Below are 18,929 nucleotides of genomic sequence, written 5' to 3'. Positions count from 1 at the left end.
TATGGAGAATCCTGTCTCCGCTCCGTTTCGAAACTGATAATGAACCTCTATTACCGATGTCTTTTGTGAGCGCTCTTAGCCACTTTTTTCTCAATATAGACTAGCGACAAATGTAGGGACGTTATCTTGTTATTGGAGATTTTTCTGGTGTTTTAGTGACTTTGACATGAATGTTCGTACTGTATCACTCTGTAGTTACTGCCCTGAGCAGCGCCTGCTGACGTCAGCCCCTCCCCGTCAGACAGCTCACAAAGGGGGCTGTGATCTCAGACTGACAACCATCACTCCACATCCAGACTGTAAAATTAATTAACCTTAAATAAGCTTCTCTTACGTTTACACACGATTTATCCAGTCTCCTATCACTCACTCTCCAGCTGGGTTTCCATTACAGATTTTCCCAAATAAAAGTGATATTTCTAAATGTCGACAAAGTATAATTGCACTTTGAACGCGTTTCCATTGAAGGCTGTTTTGGGCTGGAGCCTCGCAACTCCTGTGAAATCTGATCCTGCAAGACTTCGACACAGAAAGACGGACGCACAAAACGTACTAATGAAACTGTATTTTTTTGTTGTTTCACGCCCAAAGTGGCAGTAGTATTTTTTTAAGTATAATGCTGTAGGAGGTCATGTCTGACAGATACCACGGCACACTTCTTGACCACTTTGGTCAGAGAACAGTTTCCTCCTTTTTCCCTTTCAAACAAAAGAGCTGAGAACAGGAATTTACGACTGTTTGTCCCTCCCCACTGCTGTGAAGCGCATGGCAGAATCATTTCCCTTTGTGTCTACTGTTTCAGAAGAATTAACAATGAAACATCCTAAAAGGACACAAATTTCTGACAAAAGTTTGAAATGTATGTATCTACACTGTCAATAACTGTTTTATTCACAGAAGTCAAAGACAACCCTAGAATAAGATCATATAATTGTTTTTACAGTAAAAGTGTTCCTCAGGAATATCTCTCATTAACTTTGTATAAAGTATATCATGTTTGGTTCCAGAATAACCGGGAAAATATGATCTTCACCCCTTATCACACATACAGGGTAGCCACAACCCACAAAACATCCAAAGCAATCTAATTGGCTCTTTGTAACAAAGTGTTTTCTTACATTAGACCTTTTAAACAAGATTGTGCGTCGAGAGATAAAACCTCCTGTTCCAACTGAAGATGCTGAACACTGAACCAAGAACCTAGCCTGAAGGAGCTGAACCAACACAAGAACCTAGCCTGAAGGAGCTGAACCAAGACAAGAAACTAGCCTGAAGGAACTGAACCAACACAAGAACCAAGCCTGAAGGAGCTGAACCAAGACAAGAACCTAGCTTGAAGGAGCTAAACCAACACAAGAACCTAGCCTGAAGGAGCTAAACCAACACAAGAACCAAGCCTGAAGGAGCTAAACCAACACAAGAACCTAGCCTGAAGGAGCTAAACCAACACAAGAACCTAGCCTGAAGGAGCTAAACCAACACAAGGACCAAGCCTGAAGGAGCTAAACCAACACAAGAACCTAGCCTGAAGGAGCTAAACCAACACAAGAACCTAGCCTGAAGGAGCTAAACCAACACAAGAACCTAGCCTGAAGGAGCTAAACCAACACAAGAACCTAGCCTGAAGGAACTGAACCAACACAAGAACCTAGCCTGAAGGAGCTGAACACTGAACTACAAGAACAAAGCCTGCACACGCTGAACAAAGGCCAGACAGGCCTAACACAGGTCAGAACCAGTGGAAACCTGCTGACTGAACGAGCTGTGAAACCCACTGAACAAGGAACAGAACCGATCAGCCTAACACAGGCCAGAACCAGGTCCAGGAAAGGACCCTTTCAGACACACTCCAGCGGTCCAGAGCCACGCTTTGCTGCTTCAGACTCCTCTCGCCAGTCCGCTCTGCCACAAGAGAAGGACCACCGACCCATCAGAACCGAGGTACTCTGGATCTCAAATTCTAATCGGACCTAAAATAATTGCAGTCACATGATTAAATACTGATCTTATCATAGCTCTCACACACACACACTAAAATCATGCTACTTTTTACCTTTAAAGTGTAAATACATTTATCCTTAGTTTAGTGAGCGTAGCACTCTTTTAGCTTTATTTTGTTAGTAGGTTTTAACTTGTTTTGATTAATAAATGTTTATACTTTGAGAAGTTGTCTGCGGTTTATGAAAATATTACAATCATAAGGTTTGTTATATGGAGAGTAGATAGTCTTGACAAGAGTTCACAACCCTGGATGACAAGGTATTAATAACTAATTATTGATCTGAAACACTAACTCAATTTCAGATGGCACCTCTTGGCAAATTACTGTAATATTAATAATAATTAATATGAATCTTATCACTCCTTGTCCAAGCTCATCCTCCTACAATGCTAACAAATGTCACGGTCTCCATTTCTGTTCACACATACCGCGTCATGTTTACTCTGAAAGAAGTGATCATGTGACCAGGTACGTCACGTCCTGCTGTGACGTGTATTTGCGGAAAAAGTGTTTCTAAAGCGCTTTTGCGACATATTTCAATATTGAAACGTCTCAAATACCTCCTCATTAAAGCGTAAAAACTATTTTGCAATATTTGAGTGTTTTTTTAAAAAATGTGGGCGTTTCCATTACCAGTTTTTATTGCGCTATATACATTTTGTGCATTTCCGAGGGTCTGACAGCAGTGTGTGTAGCAGACCCTCCGCAAGTCACAGGGATCCGCGAGGACACGAAGCGGTCTGTTCCACCTCGGTCTGCCTTTTTCTGCTTGATTTGCCGTGTAACTGTTGTGTCTAACGCTGAGATGGAGACTTCTCCTGCTGGAACGTCATTACACTTTTACTAACGATGGTACCTGAACACGCCTGACTTCAGTCTAGCAGCCAATAGTAATGCACAGCTCATGGAGCACACGTGTTTGTAAGAAGATCTCTGATTGGCTGACATCCAGATTCCCGGAGCATCACACTAAACTTAATTTGCAGGACCAGGGGAAGGAGATGAGATTCACTGTCCACTCAGAACACTACGGTTTACATTATGCTTAAAGATGATTATGGATTTTTGACCAAATGATGCCATAAAAACTTACATACTGCAGCTTTAAGTGGCAAGAAATTATGATTAGTTTATTTAATCATTCATTTGGCTCCACCAAAACCAATCAGTCCACAACTGGAAGGTTGTTGGAAGGTTTTCTCTAGCTTCCTCTGTTAGGTTGATGGTAGGAGTGAGAGTGGTGGTCTGTCCAGGGGGTACCCCTGCCTAGCTGGAGATAGACACCCTGGAACATGGATGCAGCTCTATTGTGTGTCTTTAGGCTGCTGTAGTTAGTATTTCCTCCTCCCTCTACTTGTCTCATCTCTCACCACGTGTGAAAAAATTAGGAGGCAAATCCTGCAGTTACATAAACCTCTAGTAGTAGTTTATGTAACTGAGCTCACCTTTTCATTTATATCATCCTTAGCAATAATAATAATAATGATAAGTTTAACAAGCAAAAACCTTATCAATACAATAAATGATGCAAAGTTTGTTAATCTGCACATCAATAACTGTTTTATAAAACATTTGACCTAATACTTAAGTTTTTTGTAAATACTACGTTAACGTTAAATAAATACAATAATAATAATAATGTCGTAATATTTGTGCCGTTCTCAACCGTTAGTAAGTTAGTAAATAATGAGTTAAATCAGTATTATTTTACATTAACTCCTGTATTTGCCATGCTTAGGTCAAGTGCTCATGATATTTAATTGTTTAAGTACAATAAAAATAAAAGCATCTATCTATCATCTATTTATCATGATATGGAATATCTAATTGGTTTCCAGTGTTTTCTTCCTTTCAAACTCAAGAACATTTTCTTAATACTCCCAACAGCATTACATAACGGAGCTATAGAAAGAATGCTGTATATCATTATGACTACATGAATTCATTACTGGGGAAGAAGATAAAGTGTACTAGTGCTGAATGTAATCATGTTTGCTTTAACCAACCATGCAAGATCGATTGAGGAGTCTGGTTCCAAGGTACTAGTGGAGGTAAAGGTTTAAATAAGACAGAAGGATGTTGGATGTTGGGTTTAGCGCTCTGAGAGCTGAGTTAACCTGTAACTATGCAGAGTGACTGATAATCCCATTTAAACGTAGTGTGTTCGCTACACTACAACCAGGCTGGACCATGTAGTTTCAACAAACAGGATAGCAGCTCTGTTCAAACTGAAAACTGTGATAACCACATGTGTTTATTCATCTGAAAAATATATATAACATTTATTTATAACTGAACTATATCCACTGTTATCGAGGAAGTTTACTATTATTATAGTCATCCTAAAGATGGAAACCTTTATTTTAATCAGAAATTAAATGGGTTAAAAGTGACAAAAAATGGTGGAAAAGGTGGTGAAATGGAATTGTAAAAACCACAGAAATTGGTTAAAAGTTGTAAATTCGAGTGGACAAAAACAGACAGAAAAAGTAGTTTCATTGAAATGTGATGTGGAAGTGAAAGAAATGGGAGTAATGAAGCAAAAATGCATTAAAAGGAGCAAAAATACGGCAAGAAAAAGTGATGAAAATAGGTTAAAATATGGTAAGTTTGGTGTAGTTGCAGAAACAGGGTAAAAATAAGCAAAAAAGGTTCAGAATATCTTTTAGTTTCTTGAAGGCATCTGGCGACGCCAAATGGGTCCTCACCCCAAAGTTGAGAACCCTTGATCTAATTGAAAGGAGGTTGTCAACTGTATCTAATTTACAAAACAAAGATCTTCTCTTCACACCTGTTTTACATTAATTTAAACCACCACAAAGTCCAAAGCATTTACACATTAATGCTGCCTATGACAAATAACACTAATAATCAGAAGTATTAATATATTCTACTCAAGTAAAAGTTAAGTTACTTGATTTAATTTATACCAACCCAAACCCAATTTATACTATAAGTACTAGTGTCATCCATAAAATACTCGTACAAGTAAAAAATAGCTTAATTAAATATTACTCAAAGTAGAAGTAATAAATCTTGGTATGGTTTCCTTACATACAGTGAACATCTCATGTAGAAACTTAAAAAGGAACAGACCAAATCTACCACAATTGGAATTACATTTATTTTGCACAAAGGACATATACAAATACATACTGTATACATATATATACAAGTACAAGTACCCATAGAAGCAACTCAATTACAATAATGTGAGTACTTTTAATCCATTACTTTAACCTGTGCATGTGAGAATGGGTTCCCTTTAATCTACTGGATTCTTCTGTCCTTTAATCTGTGTCCAATGGAACAGGGATTCTCAATCTTGGGGCTGGGACCCCATTTGTGGTCGCAAAACACTGGGAGTGAGACGCCAGATGCCTTCAAGTAACTAAGTATTTTTTTTTTTTTTTTACAATTCGAGCCCATTTTTGCCTGATTTTAACCTTTTTCTGCAACAACACCAAACTTGCCAAATTCTAATCTATTGTCATCACTTTTTCTTGCCATATTATTCCTATTTTAATGCATTTTTGCTACATTACTCTCATTTCTGACACTTCTACATCACATTTCAACACCTTTTCGGCACATTTTCAGCACTTATAAACCCTTTCCACCAATTTTCCACCCATTATTGTCACTTTTAATCTCTGTTCACCATATTACATGCATCATTTTGCCAACTTAACCACATTCACAATTTATCATGCCCATTATTTGCCAGTTTAAACTAATTGTTCCTCCATTTTTTTTGCCACTTTTAAGCCAATATTGACACTTTGAACCCATTTTACTACTTCTTCTGTCCGTTTTTGTCCACTCTAATTTGTAACTTTTAACCAATTTTGGTGGTTTTAAAATCCCATTTTACCACCTTTTCCCCCATTTTTGGTGATTTTTAACCTATTTTATTTCTGATTAAAACAAGGTTTTACATCTTTAAGATGACTATATACAACAGCACAAATGATAATAAACTTCCTGGATTACAGTGGAGATTATTCAGATGAATAAATAAATGTGGTTATCACAGATTTATAGCACAATGGACCATCATTTTACTGACTTTACCATTACATTCACCTCTGCTAACAATCTCCAATAAATACACCCTAACAGCTGCAATGATTGAAACCTGTCAGAACTGAGAAAATTAGTAGCAAATGCAAAGCAAATCAAGCTAATGCATGCAATTTCCTTTTGTATTCTGTTGAACATGTAAAGTCAGTCCCTGCACACCATCACCTCCCTCTCCTCATGAACCCAAGCACCTTTCATTCAGGAGCTGTCTTACCTTTGTGGTGAGCATGCAAAGACAATCCATACTAGCAAGAAAAGAACAACAGTTTTCAGCCTGTGTTCCACTTCATCCTTAATGACATCACCATCGTAGAGACACAACACGAGAAAGAAACCATCAAAAAGCTACACAATGAGAGAGAGAGAGGGAGAGAGAGAGAGAGAGAGAGGGTACAGCCCACACACACAGGAAGAGTGGGAAGCTACGATGGACAGACATTTCTGCATGTGGGCCCCCCCGTGATGATTAAGATGCCTCCTCCACAGTGCAGAAGGTAATCAGGATTCCTCTAAGCATGCGTCACTCTCTCACACACGCACACACGCACACACACACACACCCCCCCCTCCTCAGATTTCACCAAGGTGGAGAAAAACTTCCACACAGATGCTCTATTTTATTCTATGTAACACAGCTACATCATAGTTACTGCAGGATTTTTGTCTGCAAATCCGTTTCATTCTTATCTTGTCCCAAATATTCAACTGCTCTATTTCAGAGGTTCTCAACCTTTTCAACCCGCCAAAATAAGAGATCCCACTGTATCTGAAGGTGGTTGAACATTGAAGAACAGTCATGTGGAGACAGGACCATCTATAAGGGGAAATAAAGGGGAGAGCTTTTTGGGGTCCATCCATAAAGTCAGTAAAATGATGGTCCATTGTTCTATGAATCTGTGATAACCATATTTATTTATTCATCTGAATAATATCCACTGTTATCCAGGAACGTTTATTATTATCATAGTCATCTTAAAGATGGAAATCATTGTTTTAATCAGAAATAAATTGGGTTAAAAGTGACCAAAAATGGTGGAAAAGATGGTGAATAGGATTTCAAAAACCACAGAAATTGGTTAAAAGTTGCAAATTAGAGTAGACAAAACAGAGAGAAAAAGTGGTAAAAAGGTTTCAAAGTGTCAATATTGGAACAATTATTTCAAAAGAGCAAACAATGGGCATGACAATACTGAATGCGGTTGAATTGGCAAAAAAAAAAAGCAGATCAACATATGTGACTTTAGGTGGAAAAATGGTGGAAAGGGTTTAAAAGTGCTGAAAATGTCTGGAAAGTGAAAAAAATGTGTGGGAAAGGCATTGAAATTTGATGGAGAAGTGTCAGAAATGGGAGTAATGTAGCAAAAATACATTAAAAGGAGGAAAAATATGGCAAGTTTGGTGTAGTTGCAGATAAAGGTAAAAAAAAAGGCAAAAATGGGCTTGAATTGTTAAAAAAATATTCTCAATTTCTTGAAGGCATCCGACGACCCCCTCCCAGTGTCTCGCGACCCAAATTAGAGTCCTGGCCCCAAGGTTGAAAACACCTGCTCTATTGGACACAGAAGGGGGGGACAGAAGAATCCAACAGATTAAATGGAACCCATTCTCACATGCACAGGTTAAAGTAATGGATTAAAAGTACTCATATTACTGTAACTGAGTTGCTTTTATGTGTACTTGAGTATATTTCTAAATCAGTAATTTTACTTGTACTTAAGTTTGTTTTAAAAGGAGTAATTAGTTGCATTTCTACAACCAACCATTACTGAGTAAATTTTGAATTGAATCCATCCATTTTCAAACCCACTTGCTCCTGTTTTACAGGGTCGCGGGGGTCTGCCGGTGCCAATCTCCGGCTCTCATTGGGCGCTGGGCGGGGGTACACCCTGGACAGGGCGCCAGTCCATCGCAGGGCAACACAGACAGACAACCACTCACTCTCATTCACTCCTATGGGCAATTTTAGAGACCCCAATCAACATTACAGTTATGTTTTTGGATTGTGGGAGGAAGCCGGGGTGTCCGGAAGGAAACCCACGCAGCACGGGGAGAACATGCAAACTCCACACAGAAAGGACCCAAGTGTCCACCCCAGGGCTTGAACCCAGAACCTTCTTGCTGTGAGGTGGACGTGCTAACCACTATGGCAAACAAACCTTTTATTCTATAAAGATGCCTTGGTGGAAAATAAATTAAGATCTTGTCTTTTCCTTTTTAAGTTTCTCCATGAGATGTTTACTGTAAACCATAAAACTAGAAAAAAGATTTATTAGCAAAAATAAAGTTTAAAGTAACTAGTAACTTTAATACTATTGTATTACTATTTAAATCAGCTACTTTGTACTCGTACTTGAGTATATTATGTATGACTTACTTGTACTTGTAGGATATATCAGTACTTTTTACAAGTGTTGTGTTCAAGACCACACTATCCGAGACCAAGACAAGACCAAGAACATAAACATTTTTTTTTTTTAATTTAAAAAAATATATAAATAAACTTATGACATGGTTCGACAGTTAAATAACATTTTCTCTTTAGTTTTTTTTTTTTTTTTAAATACATTTGACGGAGAAAAAAGGTGCCTGCCAAAAATAAACTAAAATATTAAAACTACTACTGCTACTGATAAATTCACAATTATTCTACATATTTGAAAACAAGATTTTTTATGTCAGCTGAATGTACAGCAAGTGTTTAAAAGTATTTCTGCCAAGAAATAACATGGCTAGTTAGCGGTTAGCGGACATGTTTAGCTCTGCCTCTCTCTCCTGCTTGTGTGTGTGTGTGTGTCACACACATCACTCAGTCACATTAAGGAAGGTTGTGGTCATTATACGGGGTGGATTAAAGAATTAATAAAGGATTGTTTTATCCCGTTCTTCTCCTTGTTATTATCACATTATAAAAAAGTTTAAAAATAGCAGGAATTAGTGCTGGTCTCCAACGGTCTTGAGGGAAAATCCCGAGTCTGAGACAAGACCGAGTCAAAATGCTTCAGAGTCCGAGACGAGACCTTTAAAATTTGGTCTCAAGACTACTACAACACTACTCTTTACACCTCTGCTCACATGAAACCAAACAGTTTTATAATCATTTATCAGGTCAAATACTCAGCCTGGGTTGTTTAAACTTTTTTGAGCTTGAGTTCAGGTAGAAAGAAGTCAAACACCACTATATGGTTTATGTAAATGAGCTCACCCCTTTTATTTATATTATCCATAACTAAATCAAGTCTAATAGCACTAAAACAAGCATAACCATCTAATACATCTTCAAAGAAAAAACAAGTGAGGCAGTCAGCAGTTTCTTTACTGTGTCTTTGACTGTGAGGTGCTGACATCATCATCACAGTTCAAATCAACAATGGATGTGTTCTCTGAGGCTATACTGCTGAGTACAACAGGAACATAAATTCAGTGATAGTCACTGACTGAAGAATAAACCACAAACACCCAGGATGACCACGTTGGTAAAACCTGGTTAGTGGACTAACTACAGGTTTATTAAGGACACATGGAGGGTTGGATGTTTTAAACCATTAAAGGCAGGCATACACTGTGCGATTTTTGGCCCATTTTCAGCCGACTTTTGACTCGTGCGACAACTTTGTGGGATCGTGCGAGTCTCTGCTAGATCGTGTGTCGTGCATCGTGTGGTATACATGGGGTCACGAGAAGCGATAACACCTCACGACCAGCTCCCGATCAGCAATCGTCGCGCCTCGTAAGGGTATCTCACAGTTGAAGCAGTGCCACGGAGCGGCTTATCACACTGCGCATGCGCGAACACCGTAGGACAGCTGTAAAACTGACGGACTGTCGTGCCCACATCTGTCTTTTTTAAAGCTCTTTTTGCTGAGATTTGCGAGCGTCTCTGCACTTCTGGGTTTTTCTTCTTCGTCTGTTTTAATGGCGACGCTTCAGTCTTCTTCTTCTTCTTCTAATTTGTACGTTGCATTTCCGGAAACAAGACCCCGACGTGTCGTGAACGTACAGTGTGAGAACATGAATCGTGAGCTGCGCACATTCGGGTTCTGCGTCTGAGTCGCACAGTTTGAGCTGGAGCTGAAAACAAGGAATGAAAAAAATCACTCAGTGTATCCCCGACTTAAGTGGCAAACTTGTGGAAAACTCCACAGTACGTGTCAAAGTCAAGGGCAAGGCCGGGGGAGCAAATCCAGCCCTTTAAAGCAGTGTTTCTCAAATGTTGGTATGTGTACCCCGAGGGGTGCGCGATGACACTACAGGGGGTACTTACTTGAGAGAGAGGAAAATTAACAAATGAAATCATTAAAAACATGAAGTTCTATGTTTATTTTTAGTTAAAAATGCTAATCATACTAAATATTACCAGCAACAACAAAAGCAAATAAGAGAAAAATATACTGAATAAAAAACAACAAAATACACAGAATGATTAGGATTTTTTTGCAGAACTCTGAGCAAAATGTTGTAGTTGGACAAAGGGAGTACTATCGTCATTTTTAATCTGAAATTGTTGAAAGAACTCTAAATCTTTCCGAAATCTGGCAAGTTTTCCTCAAATGATTCTACAAAATGAGTATGACATTTCCAACACAGCCATACTGTGTTATACTCAAACCAGCCTCGCACACAGAACCACGCCACATTAGGAGGAATTTAATCACATTAATTCAAGCTTTAGAAAGTCATCCTGATGGTGACCAAATGCATAAATTGAATAAATCCTAACATGTGCTTAGCTAACTTAGCATTTGTTCAACAGAAAACAAGTACACCCAATAAAGTGGTTGATGAGGTTAAATTTATTTCATCTTTATCTGCTTTTCTCTTTTTAACGTGGGTGGAGGATCAGCTGATGCAGATAAAGTCTCCTTATTGGTCTAAACTCACAGCAGTTGTTTTTTTTCTTCCCAGCCCACCCACAGCCTTAACCTTCTCGCTCTCTGCCACCCACAAACATAACCCAGCATGAGATGTTGGAGAGTTTTAATGTGGGTAATTTAGTTGGTTTGCAATTGCAAGGTGACTTTATTTCAACTCTAAAAAGGTTTTAAAAAAAAAACTTGGATTAATTTTCCTTATTAGGAAATAGCTGTCACTTGTGAAACAAGAACTTTTGAATAGCTGCAGAGAAGAATATTTCACTTGTAAATGGAGTACTAACACAAAGTTGTAGGAAGGCTGATAGAGAAAATCATTGCTCATAGAAACCAAAAAAGAATACATTATCTTTTTTGACGAGAACATTGGCGTTGCTCATGGAGCAGATAAAACACGCCCAGCTGCCTGACCCCACAGCGCTGCACAATGAGTGCAAAACTGAGCTGTACTCAACGACTACAATCACAGACACAACATGATGCTCACCCACGCACGCACACACACCCACCCACCCACGACACGACACTACAAACACTATTGCATGCCAGACACAGACATCCACGCACCCACAGACGGTATACGCACACAATGTGTCAGTACATACTGTACACCCATGGCTTAAAGCAAGGGTTCTCAACCTTTTCAGCCCACGATATCCAAAATAAAGGTTTCAGAGAGCGGGGACCCCCACTGTTGCTGAAGGTGGTTGAACACAGACATGAACATTGAAGAACAGTCATGTGGAGACAGGACCATCTATAAGGGGGAATAAAGGGGAGATTTTTGGGGTCCATCCATAAAGTCAGTAAAATGATGGTCCATTGTTCTATGAATCTGTGATAACCACATTTATTTATTCATCTGAATAATATCTACTGTTATCCAGGAACCTTTATTATTATTATAGTCATCATAAAGATGGAAATCCTTGTTTTAATCAGAAATAAAATGGGTTAAAAGTGATCAAAAATTGTGGAAAAGGCGGTGAAATGGGATTTTAAAAACCACAGAAATTGGTTAAAAGTTGCAAATTAGAGTGGACAAAAACAGTGGTAAAAAGGTTTCAAAGTGTCAATATTGGAACAATTAGTTTAAACTGGCAAACAATGGGTATGCCAAATTGTGAGTGTGGTTAAATTAGCAAAAATAATCATGAAATATAGTGAAAAGAGGTTAAAAGTGACAATATTGAGTCAACATATATAAAGTTAGGTGGAAAAGTGGTGGAATGGGTTAATAAGTGCTGAAAAGGCATTTAAATTTGATGGAGAAGTATCAGAAATGGGAGTAATGTAGCAAAAATGCATTAAAAAGAGCAAAATTATGGTAAGAAAAAGTGATGAAAATAGGGTGAATTATGTTATTTTGGTGCAGTTGCAGAAAAATAGTTTAAAAAAAAAAGCAAAAATGGGCCTAAATTACTCCAAAACATTTTTTTAGTTTCTTGAAGGCATCTGGCGACGCCCTTCAAGTGCCTCGTGACATCATATGGGGTCCTGACCCCAAGGTTGACTATACCTGGCTTAACAAACCCTCTAATTAGAGCCGAATCTGCTCTTTATAGTCCCTCCTACCAGCTTTTATAGAAGGGGCGGGGCCAACAGTGACTGTTCCTAATGCACAATGGTCCGATGACGTCACAGAATTTCATTCTCAACCAATAGCAAAATTTAATTGTAATAGCCGAGTTTCAACCCATAGAGGGCAGTCACTCAGTTATTTTACAACTAAATACGCAAAATTAAAATATGTTGACTAAAATATGAAAAGTTTGACTAGGATCAATCAACAGCACTACTTAATACCGAAATACATATGTATTCAGTCAAAAAAAGTGGTTTTGGGGTTTAATTACTCTTCAAAGACTAAACAAAAAAGCACATCTTGATAAGATTTAACCGTCGATCACGTAAATCTTCAAAGTCAACAATCTGATCCTTGATGTTGACAAGACAAATCATTGACAATCATTGTTGAATTCAGGAAATCCCTGAACTCGTCCTGATTAATGACAATGCGATGGAAGTAGTGGGTTGCACCAAGTTCCCAGGGGTGCAGATCACCGATAACTTAACCTGGTCACCCAATACCACCTCAATGGTGAAAAACGCAGCAGTGACCAAAGGTAATGAAATTCTGTTTGCATGTGTGTGTCTAAGGTTGTGTTGTAAATGTCATACTAACGTACTACTCGTACTAAGTCTGACGTCAAAATGAGTATGTAGTGTGTAGTATGAAAAGATTATGTGAGAAATATCCAGATGTATACTATAAGGAGACATTTTTAAGTATGCACAATGGGCACACTACTACACTACTCAACCGTCCCATGATGCATTGTGAGCGGAATGTAAAATGGTCCTGACATCAGCTTAAAGTTAAAAAAAAAATCAAACATCCCCTTTTCAAAATAAAAACATCTCATTTTCCATTAGTTTTTTAACTCTTTATGGATCAAATGAGCACATGTTGCTATTATGCTTGGTCACTTTCTCACTTCAAATGCTTTCAGAACTTTCAAAGGTGGAAAAAGGTAGTATTTTGCAACGTATAGGACCTTTAAAGATGAGGGTGCAGCCAATGTGGTGGTGCTTTATGTGTGGATTTTTCAGTCAGTCACGCGTGTCCAGTGACAGCGGGCGTCGGGAGGCAAAATATTAATGACAGTCACCTCTACAGCAGAATGAATGAACTGTAACAGCCACTGAACATCACAGTGAACTGTACGTTTAGAAACCAGCTTAAGAAAAAAAAAAAAGAAAAAGAAACGAGCTTCAGACAATGTAGGAAAGTGATGCTCGCACAGCTTTAATAACAGGACGGAGACTTCGTGGTCCGGATGCAGGACGGTGTCTGATCGTGGAGAGAAATTGGTTGGGAGCAAATGACAGCGAAGTCATACATCTGTTGAATATTCGTTTTTATTTATATATTTATATCTATATATAAAAGAAGATTGCTAATTGTTTAAATATAATCAAATCCCGGTAATAAATTGAAGTTTGTGGAGCAGGGAGCGGTGCTGGCTTGTATGTGTTTACAGTGGGGAGAATGAATAAACAGTACAAATAACCACGTTACGGAAACTCATACGTTGAAACTGATGAGAATACGCAAAGATACCGAAACCACTGTTAACAGGAGCACAGCAGCCTGCCGACCTGCCCATTTTGATTGGCTGAGTCGTTTGAAGGACACCCTCATTAGCCAATAGGTACGGCCATTACGTGGATTTTTCTTGGAAAATTGCTAAATTATTGGAATGCAGCCAATACAGCGGTGAGTTCAACAGCCCGGAAAATACTTCAGGTTTTTGTCCTTGTTGGTTCCAAATGCATCTTGGGAAACTTGGACGTGTACTCGTCATCATCCTAATCATACTACAGTGGCCCTGAAGTGCAAAGCATAAATACAAAAGAGAAAACATAAATACAAAAGACAAAACACAAACTCAAAAAAGAAAACGTAAATACAAAAACAAACACAAATGCAAAAAAGTAAACAGACAAAACACAATCTCAAAAAAGAAAACAAACGCAAAAGACAAAAGTTAAATTCTCAAAAGAAATAGTTTCTCTTTTTCAAGAATGACGTTAAAAACAAACCAATGTCCTTGAAATGTGACAAGCAGCCTTCTCTGCAGCTGCTCTACAATTCTGCCTTAATTCCAAATGTTCTATCCAAAAATAAGTATATCAACTGTTCATCACACACTGTATAAAATGCAGCGTTCAGTGTAACCATAACATTTCTGAGGTACAGAAACCCTGTAAGGTTCACCAGCACAGTCCCCTGTACATATAGTTCTCCAGTGATTCTAAACATAGGTCCGCCTGCTAAACACAGCACAGAACAGTGTTGCTACCTGTTTGCTGAAGGCCCGCTGCTGAAGAGGTGCGTTGCAGATTCTCACGTTAATGAATGCCTTCATTTGTAGACAGAGCGGCACCTCCACTCTCTCAACCTATGGTCGCTCTGGCTTAAAATGTCCACCGGCTCAGACTCTGTGTGTGAGAGCAGCAGGGCTAATCTTTTCAGGTGATGTGGCTCAGGCGGCTTTGACTAACCGCTTTAAAGAAGAGGAATGCTTTAACCGTCTTTGTTAGAGACGCTGCTCATAAATACATACCGTGTCTGACAACTTTGGATTTGAGTATGGAAAAGTGTTGACGGGGTGTATCCAGCCTGCCTCCAAGTTTGGCTTTGAAGCTGTTTTGAGAATATTAATAATATGAAACTTTCAAATAACTAGAAAAAATAGCATTGCCACAACAATGCAGGTAAGAATCAAAAAAACGATGGCCAACTCCTTTTGGCTGTATGTGTTCTTTGTCAATGAACACAAGTTTGTACACATTACCAAAAGCTTAGATATTTGTAGGCAGTAGTCACAGGGAGCATTATGTCAAGTCATTATTTAGAGTGAAGGTTTCAGACATCGTGCAGGGCAATATTTGAACCAGGTTCCTCATGACGATTGCTCGAAGGAAGGTAGGAAGCAGGCTCTGATCACACTGAGCTTAAACTGCCCATAGAAGTCTCAAGGTTAAAGTTCTACGTTTGGAAGCCAAGTAAGGGATAAATGCTAAGTATTCCCACTAAACGTATCATTTTAAGAAAGAAGATTGTAGCAACATTTTAAGCCACTAAATTGTGTCTGTAGCTCCAGGATTTAACATTTAACAACAGTTTTACTCAAGGTTCATGAGCAGCAGCTGTCTCACTTTAGCAGACCTAATCAAAGCTTGCAAAAGCAGCAAAACCTTAAACTTCATTAAAATTAGATATTATCTTTGTCACTAAGCAGCAGAACATTGGTTAGGATTTGCATGTAGCATAACAGGGCAACTAGAAAAATGTATATAAATGTCAGAGTGCAACCTCTACAACTTACAGTACTTAGATTAGTATTTTACAAAGTGGACATTTTTGTGCTAAAATAGTGTCTCTGAGTTAAAAATGGACAGAGAAATAGCAGTTTACTGTAAAAGTGTTAGTATTTTTACAAATTACATAGCAGCATTGTCACTAAGGAGTGGAACATTTTAATATTTGAATTGTGTAGAACGGTTAAGAATGCTTTACATTCCCACAAAAACCAAGAAATCTCATATTTAGTACCTAAAATACTAATAAAGATTGAACTTAAACCCAGATATCATTGTTTACATAAAAGCAAGTATTAATAATGTTTGCCAACCAAGCAACAATTAAAAACAACCTTCTCAAAGTGCTGAGTAAGATAAGTACTTGCAATTAAAAAAGTTTTACATTAGCCAACTTGGACACTTTGCAGACTCACCCTATAGGAGTTAAAGTCTGAAGGACCATGTGTTGAATGTCCCTGACATATTATAGACTCTAAAAATACTTTCTGATGTGTAGCACAAAAGCATGAGGAAGTTGTAGTATTTTGACGTAAAGATGCTCACCTCTGCCAGTTCAGCCCTGCTGTGTTCTGGGCTGCTCTGCTCCCTCTGGAAAGACACAAGCATTGCTCATTGGTCCTTAACCTTTACATTAGCAACAAGGCTAACACAGCACAATGTGACAACTATTTTTTGCACCAACTCACTAAAATAAATTCCTCATAATGTGCAAACCAGTGGTTCTCAAACGTTTTTGGCCAAAGTACCCCTTTTCGCATATTTCTGAATCCAAGTCCCTCCCTTTGTCCAACAACAACATTTAGCTTAGAAAACTAAAAACAACTATAAATCATAATGATGGAATGAATGAGTTATTACACACATTTTAAAGAATCTAATTTTGTACATAAGTAGAATGAAACAGTATTTAGTTTTAATATGTTTTTGATATGTTTTTTGTGACAAGATGAACTTTGACCCCTACCGATCTTTTTACTGGTAGGTCGTACAGCTTCGGTCCAAAGAAATAAATTACTCCACTTGAGATGTGCTATTTAGTAATGTAAGCACTGAACTTGTATGATAAATATTGATAGAGATATGGAAAATTTTGGTTTTTACACTTCACGCGACCTTGACATTGACATTTTGACTCCAAAAAAGGTCGACTGCACATCCTTGACATTGCCCCTATGAGATGACATACGTGTCATTAGTGGTCCCATTAACAGCCTAGCCAATTTACAATTGCCAAATATACTGACATTTTTCAAACAATGCCACAACTTACATCGCTACTTTTAGCAAAACTCAATCTTTATAGTTCTCTAATAGCTATATATTGGACTTTGTTTAAAACACATTTTCAAAATTATAAATAAAGAGCCTCCTCAGGAAGGCCAAACCTCTTTCTAGAATGAAATACTTCTGTAAACAAGGGTAGCAGAGCACACTGTATACAAATAAATAATAAATCAACTCCCAACACGGAAATTGATAAAGTAAAAACAAAGACTTTTGCTTTAAAGGTAGGGTAGGCGATTTTCAAAAGCGAGCATGTTTTTGAATGTAGCTTCCCCGACGGCTCCGCCTTTACCCTCATCCCCTCTGTGCTCCGTCTCACTCACATGCACGCACACAGCTGCTGCAGAAGAGGAGCTCAGCTCATCTCTTGTATTGTGTAGAAACTTTGTTGTCTCATGTCTAATTCAGCAGTAAGTAAACAATAAACTTTACCATCATAAATGTTAAGAAACCTGCCTAAAAACTGTCAGCGGTGACGCACTTTCAAAAAACAGTTTGTGTTTTTCCATTTGTCAACGTTATTACAGATTTACAGCTGCTACATATGACAGATTTTCTTCGTTCCTTTTTCAGAGCACATAAGATCTTAATTTCTGTCCGGACATAAAGACAATTTCAACCGAAAACTTAAAAGGTGTGTCTGGAGGAAATTACTTACCCTAGCTTTAAAAGATAAACTGTACCACTTGCATCCTTGAATACATCACAGCGCCAACATAATATTTTGGTTGATGTGCTTGATGCTTAGAACTTTTATGTAACAACCAGGGTTGGGGTCAATTACATTTTTCAGTTACAAATACGTTTTCAATTATCCATGTTCAAATACAATTCAATTACAATTGCAGTGACGAGCATTTTTTGCAATTAGATTCCAGTCATTTATCCTCAGAAAGTCACTTACAATTACTAAAGTTCAATTACAATTAATCACAATTACTGAGCCTGAAATAAATAACCTAATAAAAGTTAACCTTCCTCTTGTGTTAGCATCTCTTATTATAATGGGTTCTAAATCAGCTGTAAAACTAATATCTACAATCTACTTTATTTCCCATCTATTGATTACCTTGTTAGGCTTCGTAATCAATGAAAATAAAGTTTTTAATGTTTATGGTGTGGATGTCTGAGCCTTTTTTGTGTCACTATACCCCCAGATTTATATATATATTTTAAATGGTAAAATGTGGGAAAGCATGATATGAGATATATTTTAATAATTGTTAACTACATATGTGTAGAACTGTACATAGAACTGTAACATGGTTCCACAGTTTTGTGTTAAATTACAATTGACTATTTTTAGAGTCAATTATCTAAACTCAATTACAATTTCATTGCGACAGCAACATATTTTTAAGATTACAACTATAATTACGCCATAATTGTGATTAATTATCAAATATGCAATTACAAATATAATTGACCCCAACCCTGGTACAGTAACTAAACGTGCGCCGTCGCCAGAGATGAAAAAGGCCACTTTATCTTTCCTTTTTTTCTTTATTTTTAAAATCGTCTGCAACAAAAAACTTAAATTAATCTAAAAAAAAAAAAAAAAAAAAGTGTTAATCGCCCAGGCCTATTCAAAACTAGTGTCGATGAGTCAATTCATCCACTTTTGCTTTTTATCTAAAAATGTTTTATTTACAAACCTGCAGATTTGAGGCGTATTATACAAGGCAGATAAAGCCTCGTCATTAATGGAGAACATGGGTGACTTTTAAAAGGCTCCAGAACAGGAGCAGTAGCAGGAGCAGGAGCAGTAGAACATCAGTGACCCTGACGTTGTGTCATCAGTC

General features: G+C 37.9%; 1 protein-coding gene across 6 annotated transcripts in view; it reads right to left on the bottom strand.

Annotated features, from left to right (window-relative positions):
* dlg2 (discs, large homolog 2 (Drosophila)) overlaps positions 1 to 18,929 on the bottom strand; it is a 119,037-nt gene that overhangs the window by 84,647 nt on the left and 15,461 nt on the right. For 5 of the 6 annotated variants that reach the window (XM_028466275.1, XM_028466278.1, XM_028466279.1 and 2 more), the window contains one exon: positions 16,387 to 16,431. In XM_028466275.1, the coding sequence (XP_028322076.1) occupies positions 16,387 to 16,431 (45 nt within the window). Of the gene's footprint in view, positions 1 to 6,299; positions 6,468 to 16,386; positions 16,432 to 18,929 lie in introns of those variants that run through there. The other variant, XM_028466281.1, reaches the window with a different exon arrangement.

The sequence above is a fragment of the Gouania willdenowi genome, chromosome 14 (assembly GCF_900634775.1).
Source record: "Gouania willdenowi chromosome 14, fGouWil2.1, whole genome shotgun sequence".
Classification (NCBI taxonomy): Eukaryota; Metazoa; Chordata; class Actinopteri; order Blenniiformes; family Gobiesocidae; genus Gouania; species Gouania willdenowi.
Note: the sequence above shows the minus strand (reverse complement) of the source record. Positions and strands in the feature narration are given on the sequence as shown.